The sequence below is a fragment of the Hyperolius riggenbachi genome, chromosome 5 (assembly GCF_040937935.1).
Source record: "Hyperolius riggenbachi isolate aHypRig1 chromosome 5, aHypRig1.pri, whole genome shotgun sequence".
NCBI lineage: Eukaryota > Metazoa > Chordata > Amphibia > Anura > Hyperoliidae > Hyperolius > Hyperolius riggenbachi.
This window is the reverse complement of record NC_090650.1, coordinates 283,168,784-283,192,526: the sequence shown is the minus strand read 5'-3', so window position 1 is coordinate 283,192,526 and position 23,743 is coordinate 283,168,784. Positions and strand designations below refer to the sequence as shown.

The following is a 23,743-nucleotide window of genomic DNA, read 5'->3' as shown; positions in this document are numbered from 1 at the left end:
GATGTCGGATCTGCGGGCGATCTATTGGTGTGGGTGGGTGATCAGATTGCCCGCAAGGGGCAGGTTAAGGGCTGATTGTTGGGTGGCAGTGACAGGGGGTGATTAATGGGTGATAGGTGATTGGCAGGTGATCAGTGGGTTATTACAGGGAAGGACAGATGTAATTAATGCACTGGCGAATTGATAAGGGGAGGGGGGGGGGGTCTGAGGGCAATCTGAGCGTGTGGGCGGGTGATTGGGTGCCCCGCAAGGGGCAGATTAGGATCTGATCTGATAGGTAACAGTGATAGGGGGTGATTGATGGGTAATTAATGGGTGTTTAGAGAAGATAACAGATATAAACAATACATTTGGGAGGTAATCTGATGGCGGGTTTGCGGGCAATCTAATGGTGTGGGTGGGTGATCAGATTGCCCGCAAGGGGCAGGTTAGGGGCTGATTGATGGGTGGCAGTGACAGGGGGTGACTGATGGGTGATAGGTGATTGGCAGGTGATTGACAGGTGATCAGTGGGTTATTACAGGGAAGAACAGATGTAATTAATGCACTGGTGAATTGATAAGGGGGGGGGGGGGGGTCTGAGGTCAATCTGAGCGTCTGGGCGGGTGATTGGGTGCCCGCAAGGGGCAGATTAGGATCTGATCTGATAGGTAAAAGTGACAGGTGGTGATAGGGGGTGATTGATGGGTAATTAGTGGGTGTTTAGAGGAGAGAATAGATGTAAACGCTGCGCTTGGGTGGTGATCTGATGTCGGATCTGCGGGCGATCTATTGGTGTGGGGGGGGTGATCAGATTGCCCGCAAGGGGCAGGTTAGGGGCTGATTGATGGGTGGCAGTGACAGGGGGTGATTGACAGGTGATCAGGGGGGATAGATGCATACAGTACATTGGGGGGGGGGGGGGTCTGGGGAGAATCTGAGGGGTGGGGGGGTGATCAGGAGGGAGCAGGGGGCAGGGGGGGATAAAAAAAAAATAGCGTTGACAGATAGTGACAGGGAGTGATTGATGGGTGATTAGGGGGGTGATTGGGTGCAAACAGGGGTCTGGGGGGTGGGCGGGGACTGATGGGTGCTGTGGGCGATCTGGGGCAGGGGGGGGGGGGGAAATCAGTGTGCTTGGTGCGACATAGGGTGGCTGCAGCCTGCCCTGGTGGTCCCTCGGACACTGGGACCACCAGGGCAGGAGGCAGCCTGTATAATACACTTTGTAAACATTACAAAGTGTATTATACACTTTGTATGCGGCGATCGCCGGGTTAACATCCCGCCGGCGCTTCCGTATGGTCGGCGGGATGTTGCGGCGGGTGAGCGGCGCCAGGTGGAGGCGGAGGATCGCGTCACGGATGACGCGATCGCTCCGCCCATGCCCCTACAAGGACCGCCGCCATTTGTCTATACGGCGGTCCTTGCGGGGTGCACTTCCCGGCCGCCAATTGTATATACGGCGGTCGGGAAGTGGTTAATTACGCACACCCCACTTTGCAGTTATTTATTTGTAAAAAATGTTTGGAACCATGTATGATTTTTGTTCCACTTCTCATGTGTACACCACTTTGTATTGGTCTTTCACGTGGAATTCCAATAACATTGATTCATGTTTGTGGCAGTAATGTGACAAAATATGGAAAACTTCAAGGGGGCCGAATACTTTTGCAAGCCACTGTAGATGGAGTTTTACACTTAGCACTAATATGTCAGTGATGGTATGGAGGATTGCAATAGAGGCTAGCCATTTATTTCTCCTCTCACTGTACAAGGCAAAGCAAGGTAATAACTTGCTGCTATGATATAGCACTGAAACCTTTGCAGGGTACATAGTCATGCCACTATTGTTCCTTAAACAAGCTCTAAATTGAATCCCCTACACCTCACAGTATAATGTCTTTAATAGTCTAATTGGGGATACAATAAACACATCAGTGGGTTGTTGAAATGCAGAAGAAAATGAGTGCTTGGAGGAAACCCATAAACTTCAAGTATAATGTTCTGAGATTTAAACCTGGAACCCTAGTGTTTTAACCACCCTGGCGTTCAGTTTCCCCAGGATTTCCGTGCAAAAAGTGTTTCAATTAATTTCCAATAATTTGCAACCATTTTTTTTTGCAACCATTTTTTTTTAATATTAAATTTAATACAGATTATTGTATTGAATTCAATTTAAAAAAAAAGTGTTTTCTGCAAGATGTTGATGACGCTGTGTGACCCTGGTGTCATCAACGCCGATCAACGGGGGACATGTGATCGCTGAGGAAGAAGCAAAATCCGCCAAGGGACATGGAAGAAGACACTGGGGAAGCTATCAGAGGTACGCGACGAGGGATCAGCATGCCAATGGTGAGTATAAGACCCAGATGTATAGGTAGAAGATGTGCAGCCAGGTATAGTTAGCCAGATGTGCAGCCAGGTATAGTTAGCCAAGTATAGTTAGCCAGGTATATAGCGAGCCAGATGTTTAGCCAGGTATATAGTGAGCCAGATGTTTAGCCAGGTATATAGTGAGCCAGGTGTTTAGCCAGATTTATAGGTAGCCAGATGTCTCCCTCCCGATCCTCCCCCCCCAGCACGCTGTGGGTAGCGATCTGTGCTACCCACAGCGTGCAGAACAAGCATCCAGCCACCCTAGGGAATCCCTGGGCAGCCAGCGGGGCAGAGAATGTGCGGGGGATCCCCCTTGTATGTGGAGGCTGTGCTGGCGGGGGATCCCCCTCTGTGCGGGCGGGGGGGAATCCCTTTATATGGTGGCTGTTGCGGGCAGGGGATCCCCCTCTGTGCGGGCGGGGGGATCCCCCTTCTATTGTGGCTTTTGCAGGCGGGGGGATCCCCCTCTGTGCGGGTGGGGGGATCCCCCTTCTATTGTGGCTGTTGCGGGCGGCCTATCTCCCTCCCGATGTCCCCCCTCCCGATCTCCTCCCCCCCCCCCCCTCTAAGCCCATTGAGTAAATAGATTTACTCACCGAGGGCTTTCTCCAGCGACGGCAGCAGCACTTCCTCCTCCATCTCCGAAGTCCCGGTCTCTGTACAGTTACATTACGAGACTTGGTGACGTCACCAAGTCTCGTAATGTAACTGTACAGAGAACGAGACAGAGAACTGTCCATGCTCGGAAGCCATCAAACCTGAATGAGCTAGAGATGTTTTGTAAAGAGGAATGGTCCAAAATACCTTCAACCAGAATCCAGACTCTCGTTGGAACCTACAGGAGGTGTTTAGAGTCTGTAATTTCTGCAAAGGGAGGCTCTATTAAATATTGTTTTCATTTCTTTTTTGTGGTGCCCAAAATTATGCACCTGCCTAATTTAGTTTAAACTGTTATTGCACACTTTCTGTAAATCCAATAAACTTCATTTCACTTCTCAAATATCACTGTGTGTGTCTCCTATATGATATATTTAACTGACATTTTTTATCGTAACAACCAATGTATACAGGAAAATCATGACGATTAACAAGGTTGCTCAAACTTTCGCATCCCACTGTATATCCATGACAATTACACAAATGTCTGAATGACGTTAAACGCCGGCCCCTGGCATAATCTTTTACCGTCATTTGTGTAATTACTGTATTCAATTCCATCAGCTCATTTTATCCTGGACGCTACATGGAGCATCCAGGATTGGCTAACCGTGGCACTTCTGTGTCCTCCTGCAGGGTTAAAAACACGTGTGTGCTGAACCGCGCCGAAGGTTGCCAATTACTTTTATGCTCACTACCAGAATAGAATTTGACAGTGTGAGTGGTTCAGACACCAATCTCAACCAGCCCTCAGGCCTGGTGCACACCAAAAACCGCTAGCAGATCCGCAAAATGCTAGCAGATTTTGAAACGCTTTTTCTTCTTTTTCTGCAGCGTTTCAGCTAGCGTTTTGCGGTTTTGTGAAGCGGTTTTGGTGTAGTAGATTTCATGTATTGTTACAGTAAAGCTGTTACTGAACAGCTACTGTAACAAAAACGCCTGGCAAGCCGCTCTGAAATGCCATTTTTCAGAGCGGTTTGCGTTTTTCCTATACTTAACATTGAGGCAGAAACGCCTCCGCAATCCAAAATCTGCAGCAGCCCGGGAGTATGCGTTTCTGCAAAACGCCACCCGCTCTGGTGTGCACCAGCCCATTGAAATACATTACCCAAGCGGATCCGCAGCCGCAAGCGGATAGCAAACCGCAGCCGAACCGCTCTGGTGTGCACTAGGCCTACGAGTCCTTTCTGCAAGAAAAACAGCTCTCCCTTGATAACAGCAATAGCAGTACAAGTTAAACAATGGACTTTATACAAGACATGGCAACAAACACCATCCAAGAACTGTTCATAAACAGCTCTTACCTGGGGTTTGAGTTCACTCATTGGCTTGAAGATGTGTTTTAACCTCCTTGGTGGTATGGACGAGCTTAGCTCGTCCATAACCGCCAAAGGGCGCCGCTCAGGCCCTGGTGGGCCGATTTTCTTCATTTTTTTTCTTTAAAACACGCAGTTAGCACTTTGCTAGCTGCGTGTTTAGGACAATCGCCGCCCATAGCTAGCCAGCACTAGGCTAGCTACATGATTTAGAAAAAAAAAAAAAATACTGCTGCACCGCCACCCTGGCGCATTTAATAGAAAGCCAGGGTGGTTAATAGCTCAAAGCCACATTTGGCCAGAGTGTTTGAGTGCACGCATTGATGGTTATAACCCCAAACCGCTTTTGGCCGACGTTTGAGTGCGCTCATTGGCTTGAATACAGGCAGCGATAACCCGAAACAAAATCTTGGCCAGTGTCTGTCGCCATATTTTGATGATGTCCATGATGTGCCTTGTGTGCTATTGTTGCTGCTAAGTGAGGAGCTGGAGCTGCTTTTCTTACAGAAAGTCATGGAAATGTATGTAGCCCAAGGAGACACGCGAGGGCACAGAATGGCTGCAGGGGGCTGGAAGATGCCCCAGGTAAGTGAAACTCATGTTTTTTTTTTTTGAGTTAAGGTTCCCTTTAAGGAATAAAGGAATACACTTGTTTTAAAAGCTGAAATACTGGCCATTGTTAAAACAGATCTTTTGTGAACATCCACCTGTGCTTGGGAGATACGTACCTATAATTAAGCCACCCTGCTCCTGCAAAAGTCCTGGCGGCATTAATTACTATTTCCCATCCAGGTCGCTGTGGAGAGTGGGGAAATACGTAATTCAGCTTCCAGCTATTGCTGGCAGTCAAATTACGCAGTTTTTAGAGTAATTTGGGTGCTGTCAGACTACTGTCCGAGCGCCGTTTAAGCCGTAATTCCTATTACAGTCTATGGCACCACCAGCTATGCAGAAATCTCCGGTGCTACTTTTACTTGCTACTTTACAGGCACTTGCTTTTACTTTACAGGCACCTGTTACAAGGAGGAAGGTGTGTGCACTAACATCTACTATTCCTCCTCATTTTTTTTAAGCCCTGAATTTAAAACACAAAGCAAATATCTCCATAGCGATGTAAAGTGGGAAATGTGTGCTCTCGTTTGTAATTGCTAATATAGTGTGTTTCCACCAAAAAGAGGCAACCAGCTAAGTGTGTATGTACTGTATGAAAACATTTATATAACAAAAATAGCTTTATAAAGAGCTTGGCTGGAAGACTTGGAAGATATTAGTGTCTAACTACAAACTGAAATTTAAAAAAAAAAAAAAAAAGAAAAAAAAGAAAAGAAGTGCAGACATATTGTCCATGGCAATGAATCCAGATGCAGAACTTCGTCTATAGCATAACTGCAGTGTTAATCAGCTGCTACTAGGAAAGTAATCTTCGGTCTTAAACATTGTGGGGGATTCATATCGGACTTGCTGTGGCCTTGGAGAGGATGCTGTTTTCTAAACAAAGAACGTCAAATGTCAGAAACAGTTATGACTCAAGACAATATTTCTGTTTTATACTAACACCCATACACGCGCACTCACACACACGTATTAGGCCTCTTTCACATTAACAACGCGTGCAGGAGCTGTTCTCCTGCACGCGTTGAATAGGCTGCGGCATGTCGTTGGGAAGCTGTGGTGCGACGCTGAGTAGTGGCAATAGTAATTAATTAACCCGACGGGGAAATGCCGATTCTCGACGATAAAATGCTCCCGGGTGCATCGTACTGCAATGCATTGAAATGCAGCATCGGGTGTGAAAGGTAAAATGGAAGTCTATGGACCTTGGTCAACGCAAAGTTTCGACTTTGCGTTGAAACGTTAAAAAAAGCTTTAGTGTGAAAGAGCCCTTATGCTGGGAATACACAGTTTGTACCGCTCGATCATGTCCGATCATCCGCCGGATCGATTCCACGCTCGATACCGCGGGCAGGACAATGGAAAAAGATAAGGAAAATGAGCGGAAGAAAAGAGAATCGCCCGCTGGGACGAGCGGGAATGGATCCGGCGGCATAATTGAGCCGCGGAAACGCACCATGTATTCCCAGCATTAGGAGTTTATGCAATGATGCTGGTCATCAGAAGTGAAAAGTTGAAAGAATGCAGTTAAGCATAATAGTCAAGTCCGCGGCAGTGGCTGCTATAGCCACTGGGACATCCATGCACTCCTCCTGGGTGCCATACATTATCGCACGTGTGCGATCCTGAAGCAGGAAATCCATGCCGGTTTAGTGAGAATTATTGCTATAACAGTGATCATTCTCTAAAAGTACATGCAGGAAATACATCAGTTCCTGTGACAATCGTGCACGTGACCCACCTAAAGCAGCACTGATTGGTCAAAATGGTCAGTATTTTAGGGTTGAGGGCTATTTCTTGTAAATTTTTAGTGACAATCTGAATCGAAAGCAATAACATTTTTTATTTTCTGTACCAAAATAAAAAGCTTGTAAAAAGTGAATTTAAAATAGAATACATAAATTGGTACCTTAGGGGCTTTTAACCACTTCACAACTGAGGGGTTTTACCCCTGGAGCACCAGAGCAATTTTCACCTTTCAGTGCTCCTTCCATTCATTCATCTATAACTTTATCATTACTTATCGCAATGAAATGAACTATTTCTTGTTTTTTTTTGCCACCAATTAGGCTTTCTTTAGGTGGGACATTATGCCAATAATTATTTTATTCCAAATGTGTTTTAATGGGAAAATAGGAAAACATGTGGGAAAATATTATTTTTCCGTTTTCGGCCATTATAGTTTTTAAATAATGCATGCTACTCTAATTAAAATCCATGAAATGTATTTGCCCATTTGTCCCGGTTATTACACCGTTTAAATGATGTCGCTGTCACAATGTTTGGCGCCAATATTTTATTTTGAAATAAAGGTGCATTTTTTTCAGTTTTGCGTCCATCCCTAATTACAAGCCCTTAGTTTTTAAATATTTATGTCAAGAGGGTATAACACTGTTACTTTATAGAGTTCAGTCCCTAAGGTAACTGATTTTTTTTTAAATCTTTTTATTACCCCCCACCCCCAAAAAACAAATTGGGGAGTGCGGGAGGTAATGAGTTAATTTATTATATAAAAACTATGTATTTATATATGGAAAATGTTTTTGAATGTAGTTTTACTATTTGGCCACAAGATGGCCACAGTAATTTTTTGTTCATGCGACCAGGAAGTACGCTTACAGGAAGTTCATTGAGGCTGGGAAACATTTTTTTTCACAATGATCGTGCAGCTTCTCACGGAAGCATGCCGATCATTGCTACGGGGAGTTAGATCAACAAACGGGAACAGGTTTCCCGTTCATTGAACTCCAGGCGAGCAGCTGGCGGCGTGCACAAGCGCAGGAGCGTGCGGGAGCGCAGTCAGCGGCGGGGGGTGCGTGTATCTACGCTCCTGGTGGGGAAAGGATGTTAAAAGGAGCGTAGATACACGCACCCGTGGTGGTAAAGTGGTTAAAATATGTATGCCATAAGGGTATATTACTGTTTTTGCAAATAATGGCTTGCAATAATTGCTAGGGTACAATAAAAAAACAAACAAAAAAAAAAATCACAATATAGGAAAAAAATATACTTTTATTTCAAAATGATATATACATACATTGCACTAAGGACATAATTTAAATGTTGGGATAACCAGGATAAAATGGCAAATACAATGCGTGGGTTTTATCAATGGTAGCATTTTAGTTTTAAAGTGTAGTGGATGGAAATGGAGAAGCTGTATTTTTTTTTTTTTTTAAATATTTTTCCCCCTTTAAAATGCACGGAGAATAACAATTACTACAAAAAAGTCACTTTAAAAAGCCTAAATTGTGGAAAAAAACAAAAAAAAACCCAAGATATAGAACATTTAGGTGTGATAAGTAATGTTAACTATTTTAGGACCGAGGTGATTGAAATCTATGCCCTGTTTTGGTGGTTACCTGGCTGGCAGGGCATAGATTTCAATCACAGCCGCAGCGTGCATCCGCCATTTTCGCCGATCTTGTCGCTAAATCCCCGTCTCAACTCACTCGCTCTGCCTGTCTCTATGACGGCAGAGCCCTGTGAGCCGGTTAGGAGACAATTTAACCACTTGAGGACCCAGCCTTTACCCCCCCTTAGGGACCAGCATGTTTTTTTTATGATCTGTGCTGGGTGGGCTCTGCAGCCCCCAGCACAGATCAGGTTGCAGGCAGAGCGATCAGATCGCCCCCCCTATGGGGATGATGTGCAGGGGGGGTCTGATTGCTCCTCAAAGCCCTCCTCCGCGGCGAAATTCCCCCCCTCCCTCTCACCCCTGGTGATCGGGGCTGCACAGGACGCTATCCGTCCTGTGCAGCCTGTGGCAGGCTGTCATCTGTCACATGGCAGCGATCCCCGGCCGTTGATTGGCCGGGGATCGCAGGTCTGCCTTACAATGTAAACAAAGGAGACAAATGTCTCCTGCGCTTACATTTAGTCTGCGAGCCGCGATCAGCGGCTCGCAGGCTATTCACGGAGACCCGCTCCGTGATCTAACAGGAAATGGCCGCTCGCGCGAGCGGCCTTTCCTGATTAATTAGGGAGGCACCTGGCGACGCAGATGTGCGTCGCTGGTCCTCCAGCTACCACTTTGCCGCCGCACGGTATGAGTGTGCGGTCGGCAAGTGGTTAATTGACTCCTGGCCGTGTCCATCAATGTAAGCAACTCCCATAGGCATACATTGATAGACACGGTCAGGAGCCAAAGTGGCTCCTGAGCGGCTCACATAACTCTGCCGGCAAACGACAGAGTGGATGTCCTGAGGATCCCGATGTACGGCGGTTGCGACGGGTATATGCGGCGATTTGTCAGGATTCCGTCGTTATTGTACCAGCGGTCTCTGCTCCTTAAGGGGTTAAAGTAATTGGTGAATGAATGGGAGAAGCGCTGAAATGTGAACTATGTTTGCATCCATAAGGTGATTCATTTGCTAGGTACTGAAAGGTGTTTTTTATAGATAAGATAAACAAGAAAACAAAAGATAAAAACCCCACTCTCTTTAGCTTAAAAACCAGTCTTTACCTCTGTTCACACTCGCAAATCGCGTTCTTAATCGTCTAGCAGTTGCATTGCGAATTTGCATTACTTTTTCAGCAATTCCAATTTGCGTTTCTCATACTAGTAAATAGGAATACAATGCAATTGCCATGAAAATGCAGCATGCAGACTGTTTGCAATGGGTAACGATCGCAAATGTACCGAAATTGATGTAGTCAGAGTAATCCCTAAGATTACTTGTGCATCTGCATTTTGCTGATCGCAGGCAATCAGCGAGTCACGGGTAAAAAAAAACACCCAGGTGTTAATGGTACCTAAGGGTTTTTTTCCCTTAAAAAACTGTAATTTTCACATATCAGCGTTGATTCCATTCATTCGCCAATAACTTTATCATTGATTATCACACCTAAACGATCTACATTGTTTTTTTATGTGCACTCTACTGTAGATAAAACTGATTTTGTTTTTGTCCATTTGTCCCAGTTATTACAAAGTTTAAATCCCATCCCTAGTACAATGTACAACAGTATTTTATTTGTAAACAAAATTGCATCTTTTCCATTGTGTTTTTAGTTTTCTCTCTGTATTGCAACAATAAATACTAGCCCTTATTTGCAAAAAATAATAGTAATACACCATCATTGCATATATACTGTAATTAAAAAGAAAAGTCCCTATTCATGTATTTTTTTTTTTTTAATTCCGCCGCTTTGCCTTTTCTTTTTTCCCACAAGTGTATTATATGGGACAAGGAGGGGTATAAGGGGTTAATGGGCTTGTAATAAGAATAGGAAATGTATTTTGTATTATTATGTCCCCACACAGTCTTCTGTCTGGTTGGAATGTTGAATCAATGCGTTCCAGCCAGCAGGAATTGACATGTAAAAACAAAGAACCGAGAGCCCAATATAGTGTAGTATGCACTGGAATTGGTGAATTGAATGTAAAAGTATAAGTGTTATACTCACAAACCAGGGTTACCGCCAAGGCAACCACTGTAAAGGCAGGTGGGGAGAACAAGCCTGTCCCCACTCAGGATTAAAACGTCGCTCTCTGTGGATAGAAGGAAAAATAGGGTGTGTCACCCTTCCACCAAGGGTGGATTCTTGATGAGTAGAATAGTACAGAGGCGCCAGTAGGATAAAATACACTAAAATGTTTAAACTTTTCGGGAAGCGGTGGTGGACCAGCAAATCCCAAAAAACAGACAATGGTACTGTCTATTATGGTCAAAGATAATTTAATCACATACTCCTAGTACAGGTTGCAACGCGTTTCACAGGCAAAATCCCGCTTCATCAGGCAATAAATAACCGGAGCAAACAACTGAAAACGACAGAGATACAAAGCGATAATCAGAACGTGTGTGGCAATAAATCATCGTCTTACACATGGTATTTTCAAAATGATCTTAAACATATGTATAGAAACTGTCATGGTTGTGATCCACATGGTATAAATAAGGAATATCCTGTTAAAATCAAATGGTGCTTCTTCTATATCAATATTAGTTTTATGTGGATTTTACACTACGAGACCACATAAAACTAATATTGATATAGAAGAAGCACCATTTTATCCTACTGGCGCCTCTGTACTATTCTACTCAGCAGGAATTGACAGTTTTTTGGTTTTTTTCCAGGACACAAATGGGGTTTAGTTCTGCCCCTGAAGCCGATAGGACAGTCAACTTATAAATTAAAAGACCCCCCCCCCCCCCATTCTTTTTCTGTCCTCGAATGGACTTAGTAAAAAAGGTGACAAGGGAAAAAAAAACCTGTTACTGTTGCTTGTTGCAACCGTGATCATTTACACATTAGACACATTGATTGGCATATGTTCCCATTTTCCAATCTGTGTACTACCGCGTGATCCTGCAGGGGCGCATGCCACTTGAAAACAGGAAGAGACAAGTATCTATGTCCCTGGGAGCTCAAGTGCAGTTTCCAGGGACGTGGATTCTCATCCCGCGGGAGGGCAAGAGGTTCAAATTTAAACAACTGTCAAGAAGCTGCAGTGAGAGAGAGTTAGATTTCAGTGTCTGTGGCTGCTCTTGGTGTCTGGAGTGCAGGATTTCCATAGTTCAGAATACAAAGGGGCTGGCACAGCAAGATTGCAGCTTACTGAATAGGCAGTGACTAGTGCCAGAACTGGACAGTGTTACCAACTATTTGCATTACGCTTTACTTGTCATGCGTAAGACTTTACGCACGTTGGTCGATTCACCACAGTTAGGCCCCGTTCAGACTTGCGTTTTGGCAAATAAACGGACCGGATCCTGACCTGATCAGAACCGTACGGTTTTGATCCGGATCCGGTCCGTTTGTATCAGGCATGCATCAGGCTGCCATCCGGATCCGTGGGCAAAAAAAATAGCGAAATTAAAAAAAAAAAAATGTTGGTGTCAGCAGAAGGTGCACCTGGTGCACCTGTAGAATCAGGTTCCTCCGCTGTAGGCCTCACCTCCACCTCCGACATTCTGCCAAACAGCTCCAGTACGTCTGTCACTGCTGCTCCAGTCCAGACATGCTTGGCCCATGTGTCCCCATCCGAAATGGCCGCTTGCATACGCATAGGAAGTGGGGTAGAACGTCAGGTTTTTGTAGGCAGTGTGTTCTGTGCCTTCCGTTCCCCATTGGTTTCTGTGTTCCTGATGGTGCTGGCAGGCTCAGGTCCGGCTCCGGTCCGGGTGGGTGGGCCGGAGATCCGGACCCAAAAAATAGCGCATGTTGGAAAAGAGTCCGGAGTCCGGATCCGATCCGGCTCCGTACTGTACGGAACGGACACGTGTGAACGTCCGCATAGACTTTACATTGCTATGCGGAACGTACGTTCCGTTTGTACAGTATGCTGTCCGGATCAGATCCGGAAAATCCGGATAGCGAACGCTAATGTGAACCGGGCCTTAAGTGAATACACCCCTATGTTCCATCAAAACATTATTATAGGAGGGCCTGGTGCCTAGTGAAAGTAAAAGTAAGTTAACATAATTCTGGTAAAGGGGATCAAATTAGAATATAGGTGTTATCCTTTATGGATGCATGAAAGGAACGATTTCCAGTTTCCAGTCACCTTATACCCCAAGATATACCTACCGTGGGAGAGAAGAGAGGTGAAGAACTCAGGTTTTGGAAGATCTTCTTAAGAGGATTTGGAAAGGTTCCTAGGTTTGTTTCAGCTTGTGTAACCTGTTCTTCCATGAGAGCAACATCGCTTCCAACCTTCTTCACAAAGGTCTGTCCATAAATGGATAACACATAATGAATGTTCATGCTCCTCTAAAAACATATTTCAAGTTAAAATTAGCAAAAGCCTGTATTGTTCTGACTCTGGAGGAATGACTAAAAAATTAGCTTACAGTGGTTTGCAAAAGTATTCAGCTCCCTTGAAGTTTTCCACTTTTTGTCATATCACTGCCACAAACATGAATCAATTTTATTGGAATTCCACGTGAAAGACCAATACAAAGTGGTGTACACATGAGAAGTGGAACGAAAATCATACATAATTCCAAAAATGTTTATAAAAAAATAACTGCAAAGTGGGGTGTGCGTAATTATTCAGCCCCCTGAGTCAATGCTTTGTAGAACCACCTTTTGCTGCAATTACAGCTGCCAGTCTTTTAGGGTATGTCTCTACCAGATTTGCACATCTAGAGACTGAAATCCTTTCCCATTCTTCTTTGCAAAACAGCTCCAGCTCAGTCAGATTAAATGGACAGTGTTTGTGAACAGCAGTTTTCAGATCTTGCCACAGATTGGATTGGATTTAGATCTGGACTTTGACTGGGCCATTCTAACACATGGATATGTTTTGTTTTAAACCATTCCATTGTTGTCCTGGCTTTATGTTGAGGGTCGTTCTCCTGCTGGAAGGTGAACCTCCACCCCAGTCTCAAGTCTTTTGCAGACTATAATAGGGTTTCTTCCAAGATTGCCCTGTATCCTCCATCCATCTTCCCATCAACTCTGACCAGCTTCCCTGTCCCTGCTGAAGAGAAGCAACCCCAGAGCATGATGCTGCCACCACCATATTTGACAGTGGGGATGGTGTGTTCAGAGTGATGTGCAGCATTAGTTTTCCGCCACACATAGCGTTTTGCATTTTGGCCAAAAAGTTCCATTTTGGTCTCCTCTGACCAGAGCACCTTCTTCCACATGTTTGCTGTGTCCCCCACATAGCTTGTGACAAACTGCAAACGGGACGTCTTATGCTTTTCTGTTAACAATGGCTTTCTTCTTGCCACTCTTCCATAAAGGCCAACTTTGTGCAGTGCACGACTAATAGTTGTCCTATGGACAGATTCCCCCACCTGAGCTGTAGATCTCTGCAGCTCGTCCAGAGTCACCATGGGCCTCTTGACTACATTTCTGATCAGCGCTCTCCTTGTTCGGACTGTGAGTTTAGGTGGACGGCCTTGTCTTGGTAGGTTTACAGTTGTGCCATACGCCTTCCATTTCTGAATGATCGCTTGAACAGTGCTCCGTGGGATGTTCAAGGCTTTTTAATTTCTCAATAACTTTATCCCTGACCTGTCTAGTGTGTTCTTTAGACTTCATGGTGTAGTTGCTCCCAATATTCTCTTAGACAACCTCTGAGGCCGCCACAGAGCAGCTGTATTTGTACTGACATTAGATTACACACAGGTGCACTCTATTTAGTCATTAGCACTCATCAGGCAATGGCTATGGGCAACTGACTGCACTCAGACCAAAGGGGGCGGAATAATTGCGCACACCCCACTTTGCAGTTATTTATTTGTAAAAATGTTTGGAATGATGTATGATTTTGGTTCCACTTCTCACGTGTACACCACTTTGTATTGGTCTTTCACGTGGAATTCCAATAAAATGGATTCAGGTTTGTGGCAGTATTATGACAAAATGTGGAAAACTTCAAGGGGGCTGAATACTTTTGCAAACCAGACAAAGAGCAGATAAAAAGAAAAGGTAATGGAGAGAGCTTTGAGTTTGAAAAAGAGATGAGGGAGGCAGTAATGAGTATGAAGAGACAGTAAGGTGTAAAAAAAAAAAGGGAGGTGTGTGACAAGAAGGAAAAGGAGAGACACAGAGAAAAAGGGGCTGTGGTGCACAAGAAAAGAAAAAAGGGATGGCCACGAATAACTGATAATTATTGCATAATTGCTAAGATAGTAGAGTGGGCAGCAAACATCTTGCAATAAGTATTAAGAGCTAGCAGCACGGGTATAATTAGGAGAGGAGCCATGGAGGCCCAGAGACTTGTGCATGAATACATTGAACACACTTGAGTACTGTCTATTCTCTATTGACAGAGCAGGCAGGTGAAAGAGCAGCAGTTGGTATTTCACTATCATTACATTGCACTCAGGACCCCTTGTATTCCTGATATATTACATGCAACAAACATCCCGGTCCCTTACTATGCTGATTGATTGCATTCTTATTACAAACCCTGTTCATACCCTGCATCTAATAGTACTTTGTATCCCTATTACATAGCAGCAGAACAACCTCTGTAGGCCCTTGATCTTCATAGCCCTGATAACCACTGCCACCTCCCCAAACGGCATCGCCTCTCAGGGGTATAATCAACAGTGGTACTTTGTGCACTTACAGGGGTAGAACTAAAACCAAGCAGGAATTTAAAGACATTTTTTGATGGGGCCTCTTCAGCTGGGATGTACAAGAATGGATTTGTGAGACGTGAAATCGACCCGGAGTGTGCAGAGGGTTCAGGGTGTGTAAGCAGGGGTTAACTCACCTAAGCAGCACACACCAGACAATCTGTGCACCGCTTCCTTAATCACTTGGTTTATTTTCCGTGTAAAACATCAGCAGGTATCAAGGCATTAGTCCCGTGACAACATTCTCATATACATTTGTATTGTGCCGGTCTGACCTGTGCCATGGACGGGTGCGGGAGGGTGACCAGGGAAAGAGGAGGACCGCGCGACAGCCGTTTCGCGCCGGTGTGGCGCTTGTTCACGTGCAGGTATCCTTGGGCGCCCAAGGATACCTGCACGTGAACAAGCGCCACACCGGCGCGAAATGGCTGTCGCGCGGTCCTCCTCTTTCCCTGGTCACCCTCCCGCACCCGTCCATGGCACAGGTCAGACCGGCACAATACAAATGTATATGAGAATGTTGTCACGGGACTAATGCCTTGATACCTGCTGATGTTTTACACGGAAAATAAACCAAGTGATTAAGGAAGCGGTGCACAGATTGTCTGGTGTGTGCTGTATATGAATTCATGTTTCAAAGTTATCTGTTTGCACGCTTCTACACGCAAAATCCGAGGTGCAGCAAGGAATAGGACGGGACTTTTCACTTTATATGGTGCAGCAGACCCTATTACCTTCCCCCTACTGAGTGCCGGGCAAACCAGCATCTTTTGTGTACTGACTTAACTCACCTAAGGCCACCGCCTCCTTTCCGATGGAAGTGGAAATGGAAGTGTCAGAAGATGGAGAGCAGCGTGGTACGAATCAGAAAGGGACAGCAACTTAGGGGAGTTGACCCCTGCATATACAGCCCAACACCACACACTCTCGGACTATTTCGCTTCTCACTCATCCCTACTCTTTAGTCAACCATGTAGGAAAAACACAGGGAATTGGACGAGGGGGCATGGCAAATGCTACAAACTACTCTGCTTTCTGCTGCTCCCTAGAGGAGGGGGGTTTGGCTTTGTGATGGTGTGATGTGGAGAGCAGGGAGTCAAGGCAATATAGGGAAGAGCAAAGTGGTCAGAAGTGAAATAGCAGTAAACAACCAACTTCAAGAATAGATACTGTATATTTGTGAAAGCTGCAATGAAAGTATGATTTACATGCAGCACTCCTGTTTATAGTGATGGGAGGGGGCAGGAAGGGAGGTGCTGCAGCAGTCACATGGAAAAAAATAATCCTAAAAAAATGATGCCATTTACCAACTTTGATTCCAAAGTGCATCATTATAATGAATGTGTTAGGGCCGTGTTTCTCAACATTTTATTGGTATGTACCCCTTTTAAAACCCTGTACTCACAAAGTACCCCCTAGCATAGTAACTATTAACACATGTACCCCTTGACAAATATATATATATATATTTCATCGTAGTACATGATAATTGGTTCTAAACCATTTCCAAGCATTTACTATTGCTAAAATACTAATTTGGTGTTGTTTAAAGAAGATTTATCATTTTCTAAAAATCTAAAATTTGTTATTCTTAGTTAAGTATATCAAGCCCGAGTACACCTTGGAATCATCAGAAGTACCCCCTGGGGGTACGCGTACCACACATTGAGAACTTAGGTGTTAGGGGATGGGGACAATATTATATATTTTCACCACTTCCCTATCACAGTTTTTTTCCCCTCCAAGACCAGAGCAATTTTCACATCACGCTCCTCACAGTCATTCGCCAATAACTTTGTTGATCACACTGAAACTATATATTATTTTTTGCGGGATAAACTAGGCTTTCTTGGGTAGTACTTTTTGCTAAAAATTATTTTATATGCATTTTACAGGGAAGAAGAAGAAAAAAAATTGCAAAAATTCATCATTTCTCAGCATTCAGCCATTGTAGTATAAGAAATAAAATGTGCTATTGTAGATAAAACAGACACATTTTAATTTGCCCATTTGTCCCAGTTATTACAAAGTTTAAATTGCATCCCTAGAACAATGTATGGCGAAAATATTTTAATTTGGAAATAAAAGTGTCTTTTTTATATTTAGTGTTTTTTTTTTAATACTATATAAATAATTATAAACCTTTTTTTACAAAATCAACAGTAATATACCCTCATGACATACATATTTAAAAAGTCCCTAAGGTAACTATTCATGTAGTTTTTTTTTAAATGTTGTAATTTTTTTTACAAGTTTTATTTTGGCAACTATGGTGTAGGGGTGGAAGGGGTTAAAAAATAATAAATATTTATTACATTTTTGAAAATAGGTGTCTTAAAGAGAGACTCTGTACCAAAAAAAGAAAAGTCCTTGAGGGGGGGGGGGGGGGGGTATTTACCTCGGTAAGGGGAAGCCTCAGGGTCCCAATGAGGCTTCCCCCTCCACTGTAGCTGCAGGCAATCCAGCGCTGGCTCCCCTGAAGTGTCTGGCAATCCTCCCTCGACAAGTGCTATCTATTTACCTTTCCTGGCTCCAGCGGGGGCGCTGTTGCGGCAAACCGTACGGAGATAGGTGGAAATACCCAATCACTGTCGGGTCCGCTCTACTACGCAGGTGACTTGTGCCTGCGCAGTAGAGCGGGCCGACCGATCGGGTATTTCCGCCTATCTCTGAGCAGAGAGCGGATACTGCGCCTGCACTGGAGCCAGGGAGGTAAATATTTACATGCCCGCTGTTCGGAGGGGCACAGCATCAAGGGACACAGGAGGCTCACATATGACTTGCTAAGGGTCACGATATGTGCACTGTATTGGTGGTAGAATAGCTGCACATGCTATGTTGGAGGACATACTACCTGCACATGCTGTGTTGATGGCATAATATCTGTACTTGCTGAGTTGGGGGCATAACATGTGCTCTGGTTAACCACTTCCCGACCGCCGTATGTACAATTGGCGGCCGGGAAGTGCACCCCGCAAGGACCGCCGTATTGACAATTGGCGGCGGTCCTTGTAGGGGCATGGGCGGAGCGATCGCGTCATCCGTGACGCGATCCTCCGCCTCCGCCTGGCGCCGCTCACCCGCCGCAACATCCCGCTGGCCATACGGAAGCGCCGGCGGGATGTTAACCCGACGATCGCCGCATACAAAGTGTATAATACACTTTGTAATGTTTACAAAGTGTATAATACAGGCTGCCTCCTGCCCTGGTGGTCCCAATGTCCGAGGGACCACCAGGGCAGGCTGCAGCCACCCTAGTCTGCACCAAGCACACTGATTTTCCCCCCCCCCCTGCCCCAGATCGCCCACAGCACCCATCAGACCCCCCCCTGCCCACCCCCCAGACCCCTGTTTGCACCCTATCACCCCCCTAATCACCCATCAATCACTCCCTGTCACTATCTGTCAACGCTATTTTTTTTTTTATCCCCCCCCTGCCCCCCGCTCCCTCCTGATCACCCCCCCACCCCTCAGATTCTCCCCAGACCCCCCCCCAGACCCCCCCCCCCCCATGTACTGCATGCATCTATCCCCCCTGATCACCTGTCAATCACCTGTCCATCACCCGTCAATCACCCGTCAATCACCCCCTGTCACTGCCACCCATCAATCAGCCCCTAACCTGCCCCTTGCGGGCAATCTGATCACCCCCCCACACCAATAGATCGCCCGCAGATCCGACATCAGATCACCTCCAAAATCCATTGTTTACATCTATTCTCTCCTCTAAACACCCACTAATTACCCATCAATCACCCATCAATCACCCCCTATCACCACCTGTCACTTTTACCTATCAGATCAGACCCTAATCTGCCCCTTGCGGGCACCCAATCACCCGCCCACACGCTCAGATTGCCCTCTGACCCCCCCTTATCAATTCACCAGTGCATTAATTACATCTGTTCTTCCCTGTAATAACCCACTGATCACCTGTCAATCACCTGCCAATCACCTATCACCCATCAATCACCCCCTGTCACCCCTTGTCACTGCCACCCATCAATCAGCCCCTAACCTGCCCCTTGCGGGCAATCTGATCACCCACCCACACCATTAGATCGCCCGCAAACCCGCCGTCAGATTACTTCCCAAATGTATTGTTTACATCTGTTATCTTCTCTAAACACCCACTAATTACCCATCAATCACCCCCTATCACCAACCGTCACTGTTACCTATCAGATCAGACCCTAATCTGCCCCTTGCGGGCACCCAATCACCCGCCCACACGCTCAGATTGCCCTCAGACCCCCCCCCCCCCCTTATAAATTCGCCAGTGCATTAATTACATCTGGCCTTCCCTGTAATAACCCACTGATCACCTGTCAATCACCTGCCAATCACCTATCACCCATCAATCACCCCCTGTCACTGCCACCCAACAATCAGCCCCTAACCTGCCCCTTGCGGGCAAACTGATCACCCACCCACACCAATAGATCGCCCGCAGATCCGACATCAGATCACCACCCAAGCGCAGTGTTTCCATCTATTCTCTCCTCTAAACACCCACTAATTACCCATCAATCAACCATCAATCACCCATCAATAACCCCCTATCACCACCTGTCACTGTTACCCATCAGATCAGACCCTAATCTGCCCCTTGCGGGCACCCAATCGCCTGCCTACACGCTCAGATTGCCCTCAGACCCCCCCTTATCAATTCGCCAGTGCAATATTTACATCTGTTCTCCCCTGTAATAACCCACTGATTACCTGTCAATCACCCATCAATCACCCCCTGTCACTGCCACCCATCAATCACCCCCTGTCACTGCCGCCCATCAATCACCCGCTGTCACTGCCACCCATCAATAAGCCCCTAACCTGCCCCTTGCGGGCAATCTGATCACCCACCCACACCAATAGATCGCCCGCAGATCCGACGTCCGATCACCTCCCAAGTGCAGTGTTTACATCTGTTCTCTACCCTAAACACCCACTAATTACCCATCAATCACCCCCTGTCACTGCTACCTATCAGATTAGACCCCTATCTGCCCCTAGGGCACTCAATCACCCGCCCACACCCTCAGAATGCCCTCAGACCCCAGCCCTGATCACCTCGCCAGTGCATTGCTTGCATCTATTCTCACCTTGAGACGCCAATCAATCACCTCCTGTCACCCCCTAGCACACCTACCCATCAGATCAGGCCCCAATTTGCCCCGTGTGGGCTCCTGATCACTCGGCCAAACCCTCAGATCCCCCTCAGACCCCCTTCCGATCACCTCCCCAGTGCATTGATTGCATCTATTTTCCCCTCTAACCACCCCCTGAGACACCCATCAATCACCTCCTGTCACCCCCCTAGCACTCCTATCCATCAGATCAGGCCCAATACAACCTGTCATCTAAAAGGCCACCCTGCTTATGACCGGTTCCACAAAATTCGCCCCCTCATAGACCACCTGTCATCAAAATTTGCAGATGCTTATACCCCTGAACAGTCATTTTGAGACATTTGGTTTCCAGACTACTCACGGTTTTGGGCCTGTAAAATGCCAGGGCGGTATAGGAACCCCACAAGTGACCCCATTTTAGAAAAAAAGACACCCCAAGGTATTCTGTTAGGTGTATGACGAGTTCATAGAAGATTTTATTTTTTGTCAAAAGTTAGCGGAAATTGATTTTTATTGGGTTTTTTTTCACAAAGTGTCATTTTTCACTAACTTGTGACAAAAAATAAAATCTTCTATGAACTCGCCATACACCTAACGGAATACCTTGGGGTGTCTTCTTTCTAAAATGGGGTCACTTGTGGGGTTCCTATACTGCCCTTGCATTTTAGGGGCCCTAAACCGCGAGGAGTAGTCTAGAAAACAAATGCCTCAAAATGACCTGTGAATAGGACGTTGGGCCCCTTAGCGCACCTAGGCTGCAAAAAAGTGTCACACATGTGGTACCGCCGTACTCAGGAAAAGTAGTATAATGTGTTTTGGGGAGTATTTTTACACATACCCATGCTGGGTGGGAGAAATTTCTATGTAAATGGACAATTGTGTGTAAAAAAATCAAACAATTGTCATTTACAGAGATATTTCTCCCACTTAGCATGGGTATGTGTAAAAATACACCCCAAAACGCATTATACTACTTCTCCTGAGTACGGCGGTACCACGTGTGGCACTTTTTTTTACACCCTAAGTACGCTTAGGGGCCCAAAGTCCAATGAGTACCTTTAGGATTTCGCAGGTCATTTTGCGACATTTGGTTTCAAGACTACTCCTCACGGTTTAGGGCCCCTAAAATGCCAGGGCAGTATAGGAACCCCACAAATGACCCCATTCTAGAAAGAAGACACCCAAAGGTATTCCGTACGGAGTATGGTTAGTTCATAGAAGATTTTATTTTTTGTCACAAGTTAGCGGAAAATGACACTTTGTGAAAAAAAACAATTAAAATCAATTTCCGCTAACTTGTGACAAAAAAATAAAAACTTCTATGAACTCACCATACTCCTAACGGAATACCTTGGGGTGTCTTCTTTCTAAAATGGGGTCATTAGTGGGGTTCCTATACTGCCCTGGCATTTTAGGGGCCCTAAACCGTGAGGAGTAGTCTTGAAACAAAAATGACCTGTGAAATCCTAAAGGTACTCATTGGACTTTGGGCCCCTTAGTGCAGTTAGGGTGCAAAAAAGTGCCACACATGTGGTATCGCCGTACTCGGGAGAAGTAGTATAATGTGTTTTGGGGTGTATTTTTACACATACCCATGCTGGGTGGGAGAAATACTTCTGTAAATGACAATCTTTTGATTTTTTTACCCACAATTGTCCATTTACAGAGGTATTTCTCCCCCCCAGCATGGGTATGTGTAAAAATACACCCCAAAACACATTGTACTACTTCTCCCGAGTATGGCGATACCACATGTGTGGCACTTTTTTGCACCCTAACTGCGCTAAAGGGCCCAAAGTCCAATGAGTACCTTTAGGATTTCACAGGTCATTTTGAGAAATTTCGTTTCAAGACTACTCCTCACGGTTTAGGGCCCCTAAAATGCCAGGGCAGTATAGGAACCCCACAAATGACCCTATTTTAGAAAGAAGACACCCCAAGGTATTTCGTTAGTAGTATGGTGAGTTCATAGAAGATTTAATTTTTTGTCACAATTTAGCGGAAATTGATTTTAATTGTGTTTTTTCACAAAGTGTCATTTTCCGCTAACTTGTGACAAAAAATAAAATCTTCTATGAACTCACCATACTCCTAACGGAATACCTTGGGGTGTCTTCTTTCTAAAATGGGGTCATTTGTGGGGTTCCTATACTGCCCTGGCATTTTAGGGGCCCTAAACCGTGAGGAGTAGTCTTGAAACGAAATTTCTCAAAATGACCTGTGAAATCCTAAAGGTACTCATTGGACTTTGGGCCCTTTAGCGCAGTTAGGGTGCAAAAAAGTGCCACACATGTGGTATTGCCGTACTCAGGAGAAGTAGTATAATGTGTTTTGTGGTGTATTTTTACACATACCCATGCTGAGTGGGAGAAAGATCTCTGTAAATGGACAATTGTGTGTAAAAAAAATTAACAAATTGTCATTTACAGAGATATTTCTCCCACCCAGCATGGGTATGTGTAAAAATACACCCCAAAACACATTATACTACTTCTCCTGAGTACGGCAATACCACATGTGTGGCACTTTTTTGCAGCCTAACTGTGCTAAGGGGTCCAAAGTCCAATGAGCCCCTTTAGGCTTTACAGGGGTGCTTACAATTTAGCACCCCCCAAAATGTCAGGACAGTAAACACACCCCACAAATGACCCCATTTTGGAAAGTAGACCCTTCAAGGTATTCAGAGAGGGGCATGGTGAGTCCGTGGCAGATTTCATTTTTTTTTTTTTGTCGCAAGTTAGAAGAAATGGAAACTTTTTTTTTTTCTTTTTTTTTCCTCACAAAGTGTCATTTTCCGCTTACTTGTGACAAAAAATAATATCTTCTATGAACTCACTATGCCTCTCAGTGAATACTTTGGGATGTCTTCTTTCCAAAATGGGGTAATTTGGGGGGTATTTATACTATCCTGGAATTCTAGCCCCTCATGAAACATGACAGGGGGTCAGAAAAGTCATAGATGCTTGAAAATGAGAAAATTCACTTTTTGCACCATAGTTTGTAAACGCTATAACTTTTACCCAAACCAATAAATATACACTGAATGGTTTTTTTTTATCAAAAACATGTTTGTCCACATTTTTCGCGCTGCATGTATACAGAAATTTTACTTTATTTGAAAAATGTCAGCACAGAAAGTTAAAAAAATCATTTTTTTGCCAAAATTCATGTCTTTTTTGATGAATATAATAAAAAGTAAAAATCGCAGGAGCAATCAAATAGCACCAAAAGAAAGCTTTATTAGTGACAAGAAAAGGAGCCAAAATTCATTTAGGTGGTAGGTTGTATGAGCGAGCAATAAACCGTGAAAGCTGCAGTGGTCTGAATGGAAAAAAAAGTGGCCGGTCCTTAAGGGGTAGAAAGCCCTAGGTCCTCAAGTGGTTAAATGGGAGACATGAGGGCTTCCCATGTTAATAGGTGCTGTCTACAATACCTAGGCACAATGTTATGTTTTTCTACATCATTTCATGAATAATCCCCCCCCCAGCAGCCTGGCCCCCCTGCAGTCTGAAGTATGTTGTCGGCCCTTGACCAAAAAAGTATGGGGACCCCTGCTCTATACAAATAGTGCATCAGTCACAATATACGGGCAGGACTCCCTCCTCTTGTGTGGTTTTTAATGTTG

The 23,743-nt window shown here is 45.0% G+C and overlaps 1 protein-coding gene across 3 annotated transcripts in view; it reads right to left on the bottom strand.

Moving 5' to 3' along the window:
• Positions 1 to 5,517: 5,517 nt before the first annotated feature.
• LOC137518763 (biogenesis of lysosome-related organelles complex 1 subunit 4-like) overlaps positions 5,518 to 23,743 on the bottom strand; it is a 34,575-nt gene continuing 16,349 nt past the window's right edge. For 2 of the 3 annotated variants that reach the window (XM_068237006.1, XM_068237004.1), the window contains 2 exons: positions 12,480 to 12,620; positions 5,518 to 5,819 (listed from right to left, as the gene is read on the bottom strand). In XM_068237006.1, the coding sequence (XP_068093107.1) occupies positions 5,730 to 5,819; positions 12,480 to 12,620 (231 nt within the window). In that variant the 3' untranslated portion in view covers positions 5,518 to 5,729. Of the gene's footprint in view, positions 5,820 to 10,636; positions 10,711 to 12,479; positions 12,621 to 23,743 lie in introns of those variants that run through there. The other variant, XM_068237005.1, reaches the window with a different exon arrangement.